Source organism: Falco rusticolus, chromosome W (assembly GCF_015220075.1).
Source record: "Falco rusticolus isolate bFalRus1 chromosome W, bFalRus1.pri, whole genome shotgun sequence".
In the NCBI taxonomy this organism is placed as follows: domain Eukaryota; kingdom Metazoa; phylum Chordata; class Aves; order Falconiformes; family Falconidae; genus Falco; species Falco rusticolus.
Window position 1 is genome coordinate 6,136,426 of NC_051209.1, and position 19,627 is coordinate 6,156,052.

Sequence of the window (19,627 nt, forward strand, 5' to 3'; positions counted from 1 at the left end):
ATTAAGCTCAGTCACTGCACAGAAGCATTTAGGTCGTTCCTGGAGCTTTATGTTGGCATAAAGTGCAAGAGGAAATGTACATCTATGCAGTAGAGAATGTTATAAATGTCTGTAATTGAAATAAAAACCCCCAAATCATTGTATCTTTCTTAAATGTAAACGTTACTCCTGAAATCATGCTGAAATAAATCCCCTTGTACCCTTCATTGTAGCCTACAAAAATGTCTTTCAACCCAGCTCTCACCTTGCTTTTGTTGCTAACAAAAGGTATTACGCTATGAGTTAGTTGCCTGCACAAGCATACTGCTGTTGGCTTGTGCTGTTGTGTTTAAATCAGTCAATAACATGCAGGTTAGTAATTTGTTTTTTAAAAAACAAAACGTGGGGAGGTCATTTGTGTGGCAGTTCATCAACTCGTTAAGTGTGTAGATATTTCTGTATGTGACTTCTAATTATGAAAACTTAATCTACCTAAAATAAAAAGAGAGTTAATAGGAAGTCTTAAGTAATCTTTCTAACAAGTCTGGTGTGTTATGATTCTTCGTGCATACTATTGCAAAGTCTTGAGAAACACCCACAGTGTAATGAAAAAATATCCTAGCTAGTGTCTGGATTAGCTACTTGCAAATTTATTACATCCTCTTAATGATAGTTTTATAGATAAGCACATCAAGCAGCAGAGTTCTCTCCTGCATTTAAAAGCAAGAAAACTGTAGCCTAGCTTTGAGGAGTAAGTTTGCCCTGAGGCAGGGTTATATTGCTTTTAGGAGATGTTTTGTCTCTGCAACATTTTAAACTCAGGACAGTTCCATTTGTCAGGGCGTAGCCTTTCCAGAATTGTTGCAGATTGGCCAAAAGAAAATGTTGGGACCATCTAAACCCCTTACTACATGATTCTGCTTCATTGCCCTGATCCTAACCCCTCTATTCACTACCTATATTTCTTTAAAGGTTTCACGAAGTCTTCAAAGTACTTGCTGAAAGTGATGAGGGGAAACTCCATGTCCTGAGAGTTGTATATGAGGTTTGGAAGAATCATCCGCAAGTAAGAGCATCAATGGCAGATATTTGTTGAAGTTGCCTCTCACAGAAAGTCATGTTAAAATATAAAGCATTACAATTTCCTTTGTTTACTTAAAAATACTGTCTATTTGTATTTAAATGAATTGAAGTTGTGTTTACTACTGTTAAGTGCCTTAAACTGGACATCAAATTTATTCTCTATCAGTGAGATTTTCATGTTAAAAGTTCAGCGTAGAAGACTTTCAGCCTTGTGCTATGGTCTGGTTTACGAGAGAGTAACTTAAAAAACAAACCAAAACAAACCCAAGCCAACCCAACCCTGTTTTTCTTCAAGATTTCAATACTAGAACAGTGTTCTTGTGCTTTTTGATTTTTAAGATGTAGATCTAGTAACACAGAAGTAGGCTGAAGAGAGAACCTGATTAGTAGGGTAAAAAGATAGAACCTGGTTATTTAGCACTTGTGTGGTTTTTCACTAGCAATCACGAGCCACAAAGACCAGGTTGGAATCAGTGTTATGTACAGGCAGAGCAAGGAAATCTGCTCTGAACCAATGTTCAGAACAGATTTGTCTGTGACACTACCATGCTTAAAATTAATTCCTGAGTCTGATGAAATAATGTGCTGAAAGAACTATGAAAAATACCTCAGTTTAGAACATGCAGTTTCTTCACAGCAGTTGTTGTTTCCCCGTGTTGATGTTGTTTTATAAATGGAGAACAGTAAGAAACTTGTATTCATTTTTTCTCTATTAGTTATTTGGATACTTTTCCCTGGTGTGTTTGTAATATATGATATTATGTCTGGAAGTGATTGCTGCCTCACTTGCATGAGCCAGACTTGCAAAAATAATCTCATTGAGTGCTGGAGAATCCTTGCATCTACTACTGGGCCTAAGGCCCATTTTCTAGGGTTACTAAAGATTGCTTTTAATATTCTTAAAAGTCAGGTCCTGAAAGAGAGGTAAGATATTGTAAAATAGCTTCTTAAATAAAATGCTCAAAAAAAGCAGAGATTAAATATATATATAAGTTCCTATCTGAAATATCAACCTTTAAATTATGGATGGTCACAGCCTCAACTATTTCTGGGGGCACAAAGGCTTTGATGTCATAAAGGGAAACTTTAACATGAAGATCGAATACTTTCACGAATTCCTATGTCTGTGTTACATGAAGGCTCAAACTGAATTATCTAGATGATGTCAGGAAGAATTTCTTAAGACAAATGCATATAGGAAGTAGTCTTGGAAATTGAGAAACGAGTCATGAGTTCTCTGTTTCATTCCATTAATTTAGTTTTCTACCTTAAATTGAGCTTTGTTACAATTTCTTATTATATTTGAGAATGGATGATTATGAGAATAAACACGTTGCAGGTTGAGTTTCTTGGGTATTGTGGTATGGAGTACATGAATAATTAAGATGGGCCCTTTCTTCTGAATGTCACAAAGCTGTTCTAATCAAAGATTTTGTAGCTACCTGCTTGATTTTCCCACAAACCTCATCCAAGGTAGGGTCCTGTAGTAAATACTTATATACGGTGCTGGTTTCATTCTAAAATGAAGAGTTCCTGCAGGAAAGAGCACATGGTTGTGGTTGGGGACTGTCAAAGTCCAAGGAGAGTAGGCTAGCAGTTGCTGTTACCTTATGGTTATGTAACAGGAACATGTCTTCTGGTTGGATACTCCAATGTTGACTATTGGGACTTGCTTCTCTGATGCCTTGTTTCAAAATTCAGTTCTTGTATTTTTGCTCTTGGGAATAGCAGAAGTACTCACTTGAATGAAAAGTGAAGTCATCATATATGAAGAATAAAGATGACTTGTTAAAATGCGAATGCATACTTGGCATGATTGATACAGCTCCCCTAGTTTGAGCATTTTTAGGTTCAGCAAATGAGATGTCTAATTTAAGCAATACTAGCTTCCTAAAGTGTTTGAAATCACTCGTTAATTTGACTAATGTATTTGCAAAGTTGCATAAAACCAAACTTGACTCTAATAACTTTTCATACAACCCAGCACTAGATGTACCTTAGCCCACAGTAATTTCACAGATTCCATGTTGCAGCAGGTAAACTTGAACATTTCTTGTAGTAGGAATGACCATCTTGTCTTTCCCAAAATGTAGATGATTGCTGTTCTTGTGGATAAGATGATTCGAACACAGATTGTTGATTGCGCTGCAGTAGCAAACTGGATCTTCTCTTCAGAACTTGCACATGATTTTACTAGGTAACAAGTATGGAATTTCTGTCTTGAGTTGCTTTTTATCTGACTTTTTATTTTAAATTATTAGAATCCATTTTTTAAAAATTTAGAATAATTGTAGTGTTTCCTTTATTATTTTGCTTTAAACTCTACATAAAATTGTGTTGCTTCCCTAAAACACAAGCTTTAGGATTTTCCTCTGAGCTGCAGCGTACATTTCTATGTCCTGCAAAAAGCTATGCTAGCAAGATTCATGCAAGTAGCCTGTAAGTTTGCCAAAGTGGAAGGAGAAGCTCTAGGACCATTTCTGGACAAGAACCATCAACCCTGTTGTATAGCTGCTAGCCTGGTGGAGTCTTGGCTTGCACCTAGGGCATATAGGTGTGTTGTTTAGTCTGGAGAAAAGGAGGCTGAGGGGGGAACTTATTGCTCTCTACAACTACCTGAAAGGATGTTGTAGACAGAGTCTCTTCTCCCAGGTAACAAGTGATAGGACAGGAGGAAATGGACTCAAGTTGTGCCAGGGGAGGTTTAGATTAGACATTAGGAAAAATTGCTTTACTGAAATTGTTTACCAAGCATTGGAACAGGCTGCCCAGGGAAGTGGTGGAGTCACCATCCCTGGAGGTATTTAAAAGATGTGTAGATGTGTAGATGTGGTGCTTAGGGACATGGTTTAGTGGTGGACTTGGCGGTCCTGGGTTAGCGGTTGGACTTGATGATCTTAAAGGTCTTTTCCAACCTAAACGATTCTATGATTCTATGTATCCTGCATCACCCTCCGATATATTGTTTACTGAGAGTGGGAAAAATGCTCAGACCTGGCATTTTGATGCTAGTAGTGTTGCAGAATGATTCTGAAATAAAGTGCTGGTTTGGTAATTCAGTGCAAAGTACAGGTAAGAAGTGAGTGATATGCTTTCTTAATATTGAATGTTTGCTCGCTCCAGTAGATGTCCTAGGTAATGGCAATGAAATGTTGTAAATCTCCCCCAGATCAATGTTGTGCACTTTTCTATCTAACTTGCTCTGTAGCAATACAAAGTTGCCCTGTTTCTGATGATTTGAATAAGAAGAATTGAGAGTTATAGCAGATCTGCACATTTTCTGTCTTGGAGCAGTGTGCAATTTACTGTTTTGGGTTCTGCATCTTTCCTAGGTTCTACGTCTGGGAAATCTTACATTCCACTATTCGTAAAATGAACAAGCATGTACTGAAGATTCACAAAGAACTGGATGAAACTAAGGCAAGATTGGCAAGACAGCACAAAAGGGTAATTTGGATTTTGGGGTTTTTTTTATACATATATTTGACACTTAAGTAACCCACAGGCTGTCACATATCAGACTGACACACAATTGGTTCTTGGAGGGGCTGAATAAAGAGTCAGGAGGCATATCTACATGTGTTGCCATCTCTAGTACTAGGACACTAAAGTCAACACAATTTTTTGTATGTTTTTCTAAAGGCTTTTAGAGCTTGAGAATTCAGTGAAGTCTTTAAAGAAGTTCATGTGCATTTGCACCATTCAAGGTTTTTCTTGTAAGTTTTTGTTCCAATGTGAGCTTCTTTCACTCTGTCTTTTGAATCTTGGTTCCTGTTACATTATTGGGTAGCAATAGGAACAGTCAAATTCATACTCAAGTTTATTGTAGGTTGTTAGTTACTTTCAGATTTTACTAGTAAGTAGTCATTTAGGACCTCGTATCTTGTGTGGAGAAGTGCATGGAAACAGCCAGCTGTCATTGAGAAGAAGAGATACCTGTCGCTGTTCTTTTAACAGATGCTGCTGGATTCGGACAGTTGCATCTGCCTTTTGCTTCTCTTGAATTTTATTTTCAAATGTCCTTGTATGACCTAGACTACTATTTACAGTGAGATTTACAGATTTACAGTGACTATCAAATATTTTTAGACACATTGTGTGACTCAAGTCCTAAGCGATAGTAGAAACTTGTTATTCCTGGACAAGCAGCTGGGTTACTGGGATTTTGTACTGCACTGGGAAAAAGAAGGTGCTTTCTGTGCCTTCCTCATTTGAGTGTTTTGTGGCACCAAATACTTTCAGTGTCCCTAGCCAGCCACTCCAGTCTAATTAGTCCTTATTTTAGTTCACATTTGGCTATTTTGGGGCTTCAGGTCTAAGTAATAATGCTGTAAAGTACAGTGAGAGTGGCATCTCCTGTACCAACCCCAGAGGGCAGTACCCAAGACAGTTTGGCTGACTACAATATTTAATCCTGATATCAAATGAAGCCAATTTATAGAAATTATCTTAGTTTCATAGAAAGGAGAGTATTTCCTTTTTGATCTATGCTCTTCCAGTACCTGCACAAAACACTAGGCTACTTCTAAATTTTTGGCCTAGGTTAACATCAGAATTTGGTACAACATGGAACACATGCAGGATCGTGCAAAAATTGTCACCAGCACAAGTCATTTCCTATGAGCATTGTCACGAGGGAGGGAAGACACAGTCACTCAATATGAGTGATCAGCAGACTTTCTTTATTGTACCTTACAGTCACCTTTTATGCCTTGTTATAATTAGCTCATACATATTACAAAAGTTAAGCTCATTATTGGTTAGTTGCCTAAATACCAAGCCCGCCCCTAGTTTCTCTTCTGTAGTTATCTGTTCCCACCTGCAACATTCTTTTCCCACCGCGATCTTCCTGTTATTGTGTAACTTTTGCTTTACTTCAGATAAGCTGAGAGCGATGTGCATTTTTGTCCAGCCAGCTGGACTATGTCTATGTGACCCTTTTCAGCTAGCCAGTTATCCACAGAGCATCAGCTGAGAAATCGCTAGGACCTCATGGTTTGCTGATGTCAGTTCATCCCAACTCTTTCAGGTCTTCTCCTTGCTCATTCCCAGCAGCAGCCATGGTAGTTGCTTACCTCCTTAATCTATGTTCATCAGCAATTAACAAATGTTTGTGACTGTTGAAGAGCTTTTCATTGATTTCACTGTGAGTCAAAGAGATTGTCTGGTATCATTCAATGGATATGCCTATGGTTTTGTTTCTGTACTGTCTCCTAGCTGCAGCTCTTGAATATTGAGTGCTTTAATGGGCAGTGTTATGCCATAAGATAACTTTTATAAGTAAATGTATTGGGTCTGGCTGGAATAGAGGTAACTTTCCCCATAGCAGCCCTCATAGCACTGTGCTTTGTAGTTGTAGCTAGAAGGGTGTTGAGAGCACACTAATGTTTTGGCTACTGCTGAGCATCTACCAGGCCAGACATTTCATCAGAGAAAGTTATCAGGTCGGTCAAGTATGACTCCCCCTTGATGAATCCATGTTGACTACTCCTCATGACTGTCTTGTCTTTCATGCACCTGGAAGTTGTTCCCAGGATTAGCTGTTCCGTCACCTTCCCAGGGTGAGGCTGACCAGCCTGTAGTTCCCTGGGTCCTCCTTCTTACCCTTTTTGAAGAGAAAAGTAGCATTTGCTTTCCTCTACTCTTTATGCACTTCTCCCAATCACCATGATTTTTCAAAGGTTATTGAGAGTGGCCTCACAATGACATTTGCCTACTCCCTCAGAGCTCATGGGTGCATCCCATCAGGGCCCATGCACTTATGTACATCCTTTTTGCTTACGTATTCCCTAACCTGATCCTCTTCCACCAAGGGTATGTCTTCCTTGCTCCAGACTTTCCCCCTGGTCTCTGGGGTCTGGGATTCCTGAAGGCTGGTCTTGCTAGTACAGACTGAGGCTGTCTTGGTTTTGGCAAAGGCAACATTAAGTACCTCAGCCTTTTCCATGTCCTATGTCATCAGGTCCCCTGTCTCATTCAGCAGTGGGCCTGTATTTTCCCCAGTCTTCCTTTTGCCAGCTATGTACTTACAGAAGCCCTTTTTGTTGTCTTTGACATCCCTTGCCAGATTCAATTCCAGTTGGGAATTCCAGCTTTCCTAACCTCAGCCCTGCATGCTTGGACAATGTCTCCATATTCCTCCCAGGTTACCCATCCTTGCTTCCACCCTCTGCAGGCTTCCTTTTTGTGCTTGAGTTTGGCCAGGAGCTCCTTGCTCATCCAGGCAGGCCTCTTGGCATTTTTGCCCAACTTCCTGCTCGTTGGGATGAACTGCTCTTGAGCTTGGGGGAGGTAACCCTCCAATATTAACCATTTCTTGGGCCCCTCTTCCCTCCAGGGCCTTATCCCTTGGGACGCTTCCAAGCAGATCCCTGAAGAGGCCAGAGTCAGCTCTCCTCAAGTTCAGGGTTGTGAGCTTGCTTTTTACCCTCCTCCCAGGATCCTGAACTCCACCATCTTTTGGTCACCACAGTCAGGGCTGCCTTTGTCCTTCATATCCCCAACGAGCCCCTCCTTGTTGGTCAGTAGGAGGTCCAGCAGAGCACCTCTCCTCATTGGCTTCTCTATCACTGGGGTGAGGAAGTTTTATCAATGCACTCCAGGAACCTCCTAGATTGCTCATACCCTGCTGTGTTGTCCCTCCAGCAGATATCGTGGTGGTTGAAGTCCCCAGTGAGGACCAGGGCCTGCTAACATGAGGCTGCTCCTATCTGTCTGTAGAGGGCCTCATCCATTTGTTCTTCCTGGTCAGGTGCCCACTACAATGCCACCCTTACCCGTCTCCTCTTCAGGCCTTACCCATAAGCTTTCAGTCTGCTCATCAGCCCTCCCCAGGCAGGGCTCCATGCATTCCAGCTGTTCTCACATAAAGGGCAGCTTGCCCTCATGGAGAGTACCCAGACACAATCTTATTGAAAGTATTACTGCATGGACTTTTAAATCATAGAATGGTTTGGGCTGGAAGGGACCTTAAAGATCATCTAATTCCAACCCCATGCCATGGGCAGGGATGTGTTCCACTAGCCCAGGTTGCTCAAAGCCACATCCAACCTGGCCTTGAACACTTCCAGGGATGGGTCATCCACAACTTCTCTGGGCAGTCTGTGCCATTGCCTCACCGCCCTCACAGTAAAGAATTTCTTTCTAATATCTAATCTAAATCTATCCTCTTTCAGTTTAAAGCCATTCCCCCTTGTCCTATCACTACATGCCCTTGTAAAAAGTCTGTCCCCATCCTTCTTATAAGCCCCCTTTAGGTATTGAAAGGTTTCTGTAAGGTCTGCCCGGAGCCTTCTCTTCTCCAGGCTGAACAACCCCAACTGTCTCAGCCTTTCTTCATAGGAGAGGTGCTCCAGCACTCTGACCATCTTTGTGGCCCTCCTCTGGACCTGTTCCAACAGGTCCATGTCCTTCTTCTGTTGGAGGTCCCAGATCTGAATGCAGTACTCCAGGTGGGGTCTCACAAGAGCAGAGCAGAGGGGAAGAATCTCCTCCTTCAACCTACTGGCCACACTTCTTTTGATGCACCCCAGGATTCAGTTGGCTTTCTGGGCTGCAAGCACACATTGTCAGACCATGTTGAGCTTTTGGTCCACCAGCACCCTCAATTCCTTCTCCTTGGGGCTGCTCTCAATCCATTCTCTGCCCAGCCTGTATTGGTACTGGGGGATTACCCTAATCCACGTGCAGGACCTTGCACTTGGCCTTGTTGAACTTCATGAGATTCACTCAGGCCTACCTCTCGGCTGTCAGTGTCCCTCTGGACAGCATCCCTTCCCTCCAGTGCATCAACCACACCACTCAGCTTGGTGTCATTGGCAAACTTGCTGAGGGTGCGCTGAATCCCAGAATCCATGGTGCCAACAAAGATGTTGAACAGCACTGGTCCCAGTACCGACCTCTGAGGAATGCCACTCATCGCTGATCTCCTCTTGGACATTGAGCTGTTGACCACAGCTCTTTGCATGCAACCATCAAGCTAATTCCTTATCCACTGAGTGATCCATCCATCAAATCCATGTGTCTCCAGTTTAGAGACAAGGATGTTGTGTGGGACAGTGTCAAATGCTTTGCACAAGTCCAGGTAGATGACATCAATCTCTCTTCCCTCATCTGTCAGTGCTGTAACCCCATCATAGAAGGCCACCAAATTTGTCAGGCATGACTTGCCCTTAGTGAAGCCATGTTAGCTGTCACCAATCACCTCCTAATTTTCCATTGTGCCTTAGCATAGTTTCCAGGAGGATCTGCTCCATTAAGATAATGGCACCGAGGTGAGACTGACTGGCCTGTATTTTCCCATGTCTTCCTTTTTTCCCTTTTTAAAAATGGAGGTTATGTTTCCCCTTTTCCAGTCAATGGGAACTTCACTGGACTGCCATGACTTCTCAAACATGATGAATAGTGGCTTAGCCACTTCGTGTGCCACTTCCCTCAGGACCTGCAGATGCATCTCATCAGGTCCCACGGACTTGTGCACCTTCAGGACGAAGAGGGTCCCCCGTGGAGAGTCGGCCAAGTCACGACAATCACACCAATATGGCTACATGCCGTGCTCCCTTTATTAAACAGGTCATATTTATAACTTAAACCGACCGCTCACATGACTTTACACACAGGTGATTGGATAAAAGTCTCTGGCCACGCGGGCGTCCGTGTGGCTGACCGGTGAGCATGCTGCAGGCGCCTGATCAGAGTGTACCGATGAGAGTGTGTGGATTTCGCGGTTCCCAGGACTTGCTCTGCACCTGGCTTCTTGTTTGTGCACAGCTTGTTTTCTTTCTCCCACTGCTTGTTCCCAGGACAATTTAAAGTTGCTCTGCAGTTTCAACTAACAGGCCTGGGTTGTCCAACCTGGACAATGGTAACATATGTCCTCGGTCCTTTAAAAATTCCTCTACATATCCCCCTTTTTCTTTTTGGACAACCCATGTCTGTTTCACAGTAGATGTTAAACCTTTCTTCAAACAAGAAAATAAACAGCCAAAAATTCAAAACGTTACAACAGTGATTATAACAATGCGTATTCCTTCCATCAATAACGACTTTAACCAACCTGTTATCCCCAATCCTCTCAACCATTCATCGAAGGGATTATCATCAGCAAGAATATGCTTCATGTTTCCCTGCAGTTGTGACAACTCCTTGTGCATAGATATGGAATGATCGGAAAGGTTCATACAACACATCCCTTCAAAATCCTCACAACCGTGTCCATGTGCTAATAACAAAAAATCTATTGCAGCTCTATTTTGTAATGTAGCATAGCTAACACTATCTACATCAAGCAATAACAAACTTAAAATCTGTGATGTAAGATTAAATTGTTTCTCTCCTCAACATGCTAACCTTCGTATATTCTTAGCATGTAATGCTGCCATTTGGACTCAGACATGTACCATTCTGATTGGAAGTCAGATTCACTGCTTTAACATTCCAAAAACCATCAAAATTTGTTTCATTCACTTGCAGGGGAATACAAATTAAACAAGTTCTAAAGGGGTTGTCTGCCTGTTGCAGATTTAAACAAGTCTGTTATTCCCGTGATATTTGCCCATGTCACCCATATGTTTGTCCTAGGCAAGATGTCAATAATACTTTGGCCTATAGATAAAAAATTCATCAAGACCATAAACCAAGTCCACCACTCAAACATGTTTACTCCCATAATTTCCACATTTTTTTCTCTCTCTCTCTTTTTTTTTTTTTTTTTTTACATATTCCACCCAACAAATCTGTGCTTTCACAGATTCACAGATTCTGATGATGTATACTGTCTCCAATCAGTATGGTATTGCACTAGTCGTATGTTTTCTCTTGCTTCATGCCCGGTTACTAATCAAACGTACAGTACTTTGGCTTACAGTACCATTTTACCCCACATAGCATACACTGGCATAATACCCGTGGTTTACATCCCTTACAACATAGACAGTTTATTCCGTCTGCTCGCTCTGAGTCTTCTCTTCCGTCTTCTGATCTTGACATACAGGTCGCACAAACTTGCTAGGGACCCATATAGGTCCTTTATCTGTGGAGATACAAAAATAACCTCTACCGATAAATAACACCAGATTAGGTCCTTCCCATACGCCTGAAGCCATATTTTTATACAAAACATTCAAACCAGGAACTGTAGTTGTTTGGTTCCCTCACGCTGTTTGGTGATGTATAACAACAGGTGGTCCCTCTCTACCCTCCCTAAGGGAGAGATAGTTTAAGGTAAACAACACCTTAGTCAACCGTTTAGTTATGTCTATATCCTGCGATACTTTCTGTCTCTGAAGATAATCCTTCAGGGTACGGTTTGCCCTTTCAACAACTGCTTGCCCCGTTGGGGAGTGAGGAATCCCTTTAATGTGTTTAATTCCCCAAGTTGTCATAAACCTAGCGACTCGTTGACTACTATACGCTGGACCATTGTCTGTCTTAATTTCTACAGGTACTCCCACGACAGCAAAACAAGACATTAAGTGTCTCTCCACATGTAATGCCTTTTCACCGGTTTGTGCAGTGGCCCATATAAAGTGAGAATAGGTGTCAATTGTGACATGCACATACTTAAGCTTCCCAAAGTCAGGTACATGTGTTACGTCCATTTGCCAAACCTGAAGTGCCCTCAGACCTTTTGGGTTAGTGCCCACCCCTAAACCAGGTCCATGATGACTACATTGAGGACAGGAGCAAACAATGCCCTTTGCATCTGCTATGGGTATTTGATACTGTCGATGTAAAGACTTTGCATTTTGATGAAACATCTCATGGCTGTTACGAGCTTCTTCAAACTTATTTGTTGCCAGACAGCTGACTGCTTCATCAGCTCTAGCATTACCTTCGCCCAAACCAACGGTCCACTGATGACTTCTAATATGCATAATACAAAATTCATGTTTTCTCTCTCAAAGAATACTACGCAGTTGTATAAACATTTCACCAAGATGTTGGTTCCTTAGATGGTCTTGAACCTGATCTTCTCCTATAATGGGTGGTTCTTTATTCTCCCAGTCTCTGCCTTCTGCGACTTGGGTGGTGTGGTTGGAGCACTTGTCTGTGAAGTCAGAGGCAAAAAAGTCATTGAGTACTTCAGCCTTCTCCATGTCCTGGGTAACCAGGTGTCCCATTTCCTTCTGGAGAGGGCCCACATTTTCCCTAGTCTTCCTTTTATCACTGACGTACCTGCAGAAGTTTTTCTTGTTCTCCTTGACATCCCTGGCCAGATTTAATTCCATCAGGTCTTTCTTTCCTTATAGAAATGTAGATGATAGATGTCTTTGTATGTTCTTGCATATGGCTCCTTTGACCAGTTACCCTTAAAGGAGCAGACACACTCCTTCTACATACCCTTACAATGAAGTTGTCAAATCTGGGTCATACTTTATTCTGCACAGACCATCAGTGAAATGAGTATATTTCTACTGGAAATGTATCAAGGCTCTATTGTTACACAAGTTAATGGTAACATAAATGTATAAAAACATGGGAAATATTGTGGATCGGGGTTTATGCTTTAGACAGTAAGTAGTTTAGCTAGGGTGCATGTACATGAGATGGAATCACATAGTTTACTTCAATGTAGACAGTAATTATTAGCAAGTGGAAGAAGCTGTTCATGAGGGTAAGGGACAGTTATTCTTGGAGATACTGAAAATTTCACTGGACAAGGCTCTGAACAGCCTGATCTGATTTGACCTGTTTTGAGCAAGAGTCTCCATCAGTGGAAATATTCAAAACTGGATTGGACAATGCCCTGAGCAACCTGTTCTGGTTGACCCTGCTTGAATGGGGGTGGTAGTGATGGACTAGATGATCTCAAGAGATTTATTCCAACCTCTGTGATTCTGTGATACCATGTGATTCTGAGCAGCATGTTGGGCCAGAGACCACTAGACATCCCTTCCAACCTACATTATTCCATGATCATTTAGCTCCACCCATGACTCCTTCAACAACCTCCATCCAATGCTGTTTTGTTCTTAAGAAGACGGACTAAAAGGTCCTCTGTGAGTCATCTCTCTTAATCCTCAATTGCTCCAGGCTGTGCTGACAGAACAGAGGTCTCGGGCACAAGCAGCCGCTACAGAATCTCACCTGGTTGTTCAGGTGGACTGAGAGTCTTTTTCTGATGCTTTGCACCTGACAAAGCCAAAGATAAAGCACTGTATGATCATGCTTCTCTGCTGGCCAGAGGTTTCATCACCATCTTGAAGCTTGTCACTGTGTTATTCTCCAGCTTCAAGGATAGAGACACTGAGCTTGTCATTGAGTAGTATCATCAGTAAGAGCCACTATGAAATGCGTTACTGCCCAAGGTGTTATGCTCCTTTTTAGTACCTGACTTTCCTGGCATCATCACCTTGGCACTAGGAAATGAGACCCCGGAGCTCTCCATATTCCTTGTCAGATTCTCTGTTGGGATAAGGCTGCAGCAAAACCCTTTCTGTCCCTGGCATGCACGCATCCATGTTGGGCTACTGGAGTCTAAGCCTTCTACTCTGTGATTAGAGGGCTGGTGCCCTCTGCCATTTCACAGCATTAGCTTGAGCAACCTTTCTCACTTGCATGAATCTTATTGGTCTTTCTGGGACTGATTGTCCCTGGAGTTTTTGAGGAGGGCCACCAGCTTGTGCTTACATCTTCATGTGGTTGCAGAGGCTTGCCACAGTCTAGTGGATGTTTTCCATTATCTAAGCACATCACAGGGCTCCTTGCCTATCAGTAGGCCTTGCTGGAGCCAACCTTGGTGGCATGACAACTGTCTTTTGTTGCCCTTAGGTGAAGCATCTGGTCTCAAGCATAGCAGGACAGGCCCTACAAAGGGAAGTAGGCAGCTGTTTAGCACTCACAGAGGACATTCAAAAAACAGCATTAAACAATGCATTAAAAAATCTGGAGGAGAAAATATTAAAGCACTTGACTGGAAAGATTTCTGGAGTTTATTCACTGTGGGAAATATTTTAGGCATTAAATCCTTTTGGTTTATATCTATAATTTTTATGCATCTTGCTTTCCTCCTTGTTTGTTTCTCTGGAAGTTAATAGACCCAAGAACTAACAGCACCTTACACAAACACTGGACAACTGAAAAATATTTGGGCTGCTCTCCATATGCCAGCTTTCGCTAATTCTATTCAACTGCTCCTGTGCTGTTGGTGCTGGCTGGGCTCCAGTAACCAGAGGGTAAATGTCTCCCTGGTATGATTCTGACTGAAAACAAATAGGAAATCCAGAGTAACATCAGACACTAGTTATGGTTAGGTTTAGCACCATGCTTAGGAGCATAGCAGAGGAAGTAATTTATTTATTTTTTTTGAGATGTGCACCACAGAGGTTTACCAGCACTGACACAAAATTTTCTCACCTGCCCTGAGCTTCCCTCTTCCCGATCTAAATCATTGCTTGGAAGAAGAGAATTTTGAAGGTCTGTTTTAATTCATTTCAGTAAGGCTTTTACACATCCAGACAACATAGTGGGGGATGGTTAACATGGCCCTTGTTAACATAATGGATACAAAGGATTGGCACAAGCCACAAATCATCAGCCAGTCTGAGATTAATTGGTTTAAGGAATAATGTTTGAGGATCACAGTCTGCTTACTTCTTGCCATAACTCTTCCAGTGGGCAACACAGCCCCTCCAAGACTGTACACCTCCTGCAGAACAGAGGACCTTCTCTCCTGTTATCAGAGAGAGGACCCAGGCACTCCCTGCAGCTTGGGACTTGGAGAGGTGCTTTTACCATCCAAAGCTTTGTCTGTGTTGAAGCCTCTGCCTTGGTAAGGGCAGCTGCTCCAATAACTGCTGGGGAATCTGCCCTGTGGCATGTTACCACCATACCTGAGACTGTTATGCTGGTACAAATTCAGCTGAAGCACCCTTCTGCACAAACTGCTGCACCTGTTGGCTGTCTGTGAGCTTGCTTCTAGGCCTGGCTCATATTGGCCTCTCCCAAGCACCAGCTAAAAGGGTGCTTTACCCTCTCTAATCAAGGGACAGCTGCAACAGAGGCTCCATGCACCTTGGAGCCTTTTATAGGACTTTCCTTGTGTAGGACTTTTCCTTATCCAATTACTAGATAGCAGATCTGATATAATGTACTCTTTTTTTAAAAAAGGGGAACTAGCATGGTATTTTTATTGTTATGAAGTTGGGTGCCTTTCTGGCCCTTTTTAATTGGAGAGCATTCACTTCGGTTTCATATGTAATCTTCCCACTTGAACACCTTGAGCTCCAGTCCCTTTCCTCCATCTGTGCTAACCCACCAGATCCATTTGAGTTCTGGCACAAAAGATATTTGGTTTTGGCAGTCCTGTGACATCAGTAAAGTTCTTGAATGAAATCTGAGTCCTGGAAAAGTGTTTAGACAAGTTTTTTAAAAGGTCTGTCACAGATATGTTACTGAGCTGCTAATTGTTGATAATAGTCAGCCTACTGTCTTTCTGTGGCTCCACTAGAAAATGATCTTGCAAGTCTTTAAACCTGTGTGGTGGGTTGACCCCAGCTAGCAGCCAAGCACCACAGAGCTGCTCACTCACTTTCCCCTGTAGTGAGATGAGGGAGAGAATAGGAAGAGCAAAAGCAAGAAAAACTGTGTTGAGATAAAGACAATTTAATAAGTGAAGGAAAGAGGGAAAAAACAAGTGATACAAAGGCAGTCACCCACCACCTCCCACCAGCAGACCAATGCCTAGGCACTCTCCAAGCAATGGCTACCTTGGAGGACCAAACCTCCGTTTTTTTATTGCTGAGCATGACGTTCTATGGCATGGAATATCCCTTTGGTCAGTTTGGGTTAGCTGTCTCAGCTGTGTCCCCTCCCAGCCTCTTGCCCACCCCCAGCCTAGTCACTGGAGGGGTAAAGTGGGAAATAGAAAAGGCCTTGATGCTGTGCAAGCACTGTTCGGCAATAGCTAAAACAGTGTATTGTAGTGGGTTGACCTTGGGTGGCAGCCAGATGCCCACCCACCCACTCTTACTCCCCCTCCTCAACAGGACAGGAGGATAAAAGAGATGGAAAATTTCATGGGTCAAAGTAAAGACAGGGAGATCACTTACCAATTACCATTATGGGCAGAACAGACTTGACTTGGGGAAAATTAAGTTTATTGCCAATTAAAATAGATTTGGGATAGTGAGAAACAAAGACAAAATTACCGCAACACCTTCTCCCCAACATTTATCAGTGAAGGCTCAACTTCACTCTGTCCCAACTCTTCTACGCCTTCTCCCCTGCAGCATCACAGGAGGGATGGGGAATGAGAGGTTGTGGTTAGTTCATAAGTTCCTCTCTGCTGCACCTTCCTCCTCACACTTTTCCTCTACTCCAGCATGGGTCCTCTCCATAGGCTGCAGTCCTTCAGGGAGTATCCACCTCCTCCACCATGATCTCTCCACAAGCTGCAGGGGAATCTCTGCTCCAGTGCCTGGAATGCACCCTCTCCTTCTCTGACCTTGGTGTCTGCAGAGTTGTTTCTCATAGTTTTTTTTCCCCTCAGTTCTCTCTGCTATGTAGTATTTTGCCCTTTCTTAAATATGTTTCACAGAGGTGCCACCAGCTTCTCTGATGGGCTCAGCACTGTCCAGTGGTGGGTCTGTTTTGGAGCTGGCTGGAACCAGCTGTGTCCGTCACAGGGCAGCTCCAGTCTCTTCTTACAGAGACCACCCCTGCAACTCCCCCACTGCCAAAACCTTGCCATATAAACCAAATACAGTTTTTAACATTGTTTTAGTCACAAATCTAAAACACAGTACCATATAGGCTGCTATGAAGAAAATTAACTCCACCTGAGCCAGACCCAGTACAACCTGCCATGGTTCTTCTGTTTGGTTTTGTTTGTTTGTTTGTTTTCAGGCCTTTTCCATCCTGGCATTGTCTCAAGTTGATTCAGCTTAAGCTTCTCATTCTCCTTCCTTCCCAATTTCCTTCTTGAATTGTATTTATAAAGTAAGCAACCCTCAACATATAGCACTTGAAAGGCTACAGAGCAGCTTCAGTTGTGCTGCAGACTGTGTTTAGTTATTCAAGAGGCCTGTTTATCACTCCAGTGGATACTAGCAGAATCCACAAGTAGTCACATCTTCAGTTAGTTGTGTTTTGTTTTTACTTAACAGCGAGAAAGTGATGAACATGATGACAACAATGACCAAAGTAGTGATAGGGAAGATGGACCTCTAGAAGAGCAAATAGAACGCTTGCAGGAGAGAGTAGAATCAGCACAGAGTGAACAGAAGAATCTTTTCCTTGTTATATTCCAGGTAATGATGGGTGATGTCTTTGCAGCATCATTTGTATTTTAATAATTTTCTTGGGGTGAGTACATGGGAAGGAGTAGATGGGCTTATTCTTATCCAGAATCAAAGAACTGCCTAACTCCCCTAAACAAGAATTGTTTCAGCATCAAGAACTTGAGAAAACAAGTTCTTTTGATAGCATGCAATTTCCTAAACAAAAAAAAGGTATTTTGAATGTAAGTAGTTACTCTACTTAGTGTCTCCTAAATGAAGTATTAATTCTGATATTGCCATTCAAAGCTTCTGTCTGTCAAATGTCCCATGGATTATCTTATCTGAGTCTAGTAACCTATTTTCATCTGAAAAGATTTGCTGAACCAACATTCTATTTGTGTTCTACAGCGTTTCATTATGTTGTTAACTGAACACTTAGTGCGCTGTGAAACTGGTGGGATTGATGTATTTACGCCTTGGTACAAAAGCTGTATAGAGAGGTTGCAGCAAATCTTCCTACAGGTAAGTTTCACTTGGTTTGGAAGGCTTTGGGCAGCTGCTGGAAAGAAAAGCTTACATGATTTGAGAGCTGAGCTTGGTTACTTATTTTTACCAGCTCCGTTAGAACAGACATAGCTGGCATCACCAGTCTTTTTTGGGAACTAGTGTGAGTTTTGACTGTGTCTGTCTCTGGTTTTGACCCCATCTTTGCTACAGACTTGCTAAATGACTGAATGGTGAGCTCCTTGATTTGTTTCTTGCACTGTGAATATAGTGCAAAACAATATTGAGATGTGGTTGTAAATGTAGATTAGTTTTTCTTACCGCATATTATAGTAAGGGTAGAGTCTTGAGAGAACAAGTATACCAAAATAAGTGCCTAACAAGTGGATGAAAATGTTTTAAATTTATGTATCTGATTATAATGAATGCCTATTTAAAAATATAATTTGGAACTCTTGGCAACAGCCAGAGTAGTAGAAAATTATTTGTGTTTACGTGAACATAAATTGTGTTAGAGGATGGGAAGTTGCATGGGATTAATGGCATAATTCCCCCTATGAGTTAGTCTCTACCCTTATCATAAAAATGACTTAATGCTAAAGCAAACATCCTAGCATATCTGTACAGTTGCCTTTACACACTGTTCAGAATCAGGATTAGAACTGAGTAGCTACAGGGAACCCAGTACTTCTCAAAACAGGATTTCAACATACGCTCCATTCTTGCAGTCAACGGTGATTAATGTGTTGTGGAAATTAGATGTGCTTGTTAGTTCTGTGAAAACATTTGATCTGTGATACAATATGTCTTGACTCTTCTGCCTGTTCTTGTGTTTGAAGAGGAATGAAAACAACAAAGGTTTATCTTTTTATCTGCAGCATCACCAGATAATTCAGCAGTACATGGTGACCCTGGAGAACCTCCTGTTTACAGCTGAACTGGACCATCACATACTGGCTGTATTTCAGCAATTTTGTGCTCTGCAAGCCTGAGGATTTTCATGTGTTATCTGCAATATTTAAAACCATTTTTCTTTAATGAGAGAAGCTCACCATGAGGAAAGAGGAAACTCTTTAATTCAGAACAGCTTTTGTGTTCCTATATAAAGCAATACAGTACTCTATTAGTAACTGGTTTAGCATCATAAGTCTTATTAGCTATGACTGATAGAGGATTGATGTGGAATAATGTATGTACTCTTTTAAATTGTCCTTTAATTTGGTTTGAAACTTAACTTTATGATAGTATTTTTGCTTCTTCCCTCTGTCATTTATATGACAATAACAAACAGGTAAAAAAATTACAGAATTGGTTACCTATAACTGTTAAAGTAAATAAATTGCAGAAATGTGAAACAGAATTTCTGGATGTGGCAGAAACACACCTCTTCAGTGAGCAGTTTGATAAGATCTTGGTGGTATGATACAAGAAAAATTACTTAAGTCTGGGTATGTGAAACACTGAGCTTTCAAAATAGTCTAGGGCATGTGGATTTGTCTATTAAACTGACTAGATTATGACAGTTTGAAAGAAATGGTTGACAAACAATTGAAATATGCTTTTTAAATGTATTGTCTGGTGTATTATTACAGTAGCTGCAAACAGCCAGTAGAGAAATTTCATGAAAAATTTTTGAAGGAGACTGATTCTTTTCTTAGTGTGTCTGAAAAAACAAGAATAACCCCAACACTGTTCCCAGCTGGTAAATAATTGAGACCAATCAGAAGCAATCTGTCCTGAATGGGTGTCACATCCCACCAAGAAGGAGGGAGGAGTGACTCAGATTTGATGATTCTCTTGGTTGGAATAGGGTATACACAATACCAGAGGTCCGTAGGTAA

At 41.8% G+C, this 19,627-nt stretch overlaps 1 protein-coding gene across 1 annotated transcript in view; it reads left to right on the forward strand.

The window, feature by feature from the left end:
- The window catches only part of LOC119140918 (nuclear cap-binding protein subunit 1-like), a 63,870-nt gene extending 45,092 nt beyond the window's left edge, over positions 1-18,778 (forward strand). Inside the window, exons 9-15 of the mRNA XM_037372581.1 lie at positions 213-267; positions 952-1,045; positions 3,156-3,259; positions 4,395-4,509; positions 17,169-17,312; positions 17,691-17,804; positions 18,665-18,778. Of these exons, the coding sequence (XP_037228478.1) occupies positions 213-267; positions 952-1,045; positions 3,156-3,259; positions 4,395-4,509; positions 17,169-17,312; positions 17,691-17,804; positions 18,665-18,778 (740 nt within the window). The remainder of the gene's footprint in view (positions 1-212; positions 268-951; positions 1,046-3,155; positions 3,260-4,394; positions 4,510-17,168; positions 17,313-17,690; positions 17,805-18,664) is intronic.
- Positions 18,779-19,627: the final 849 nt, after the last annotated feature.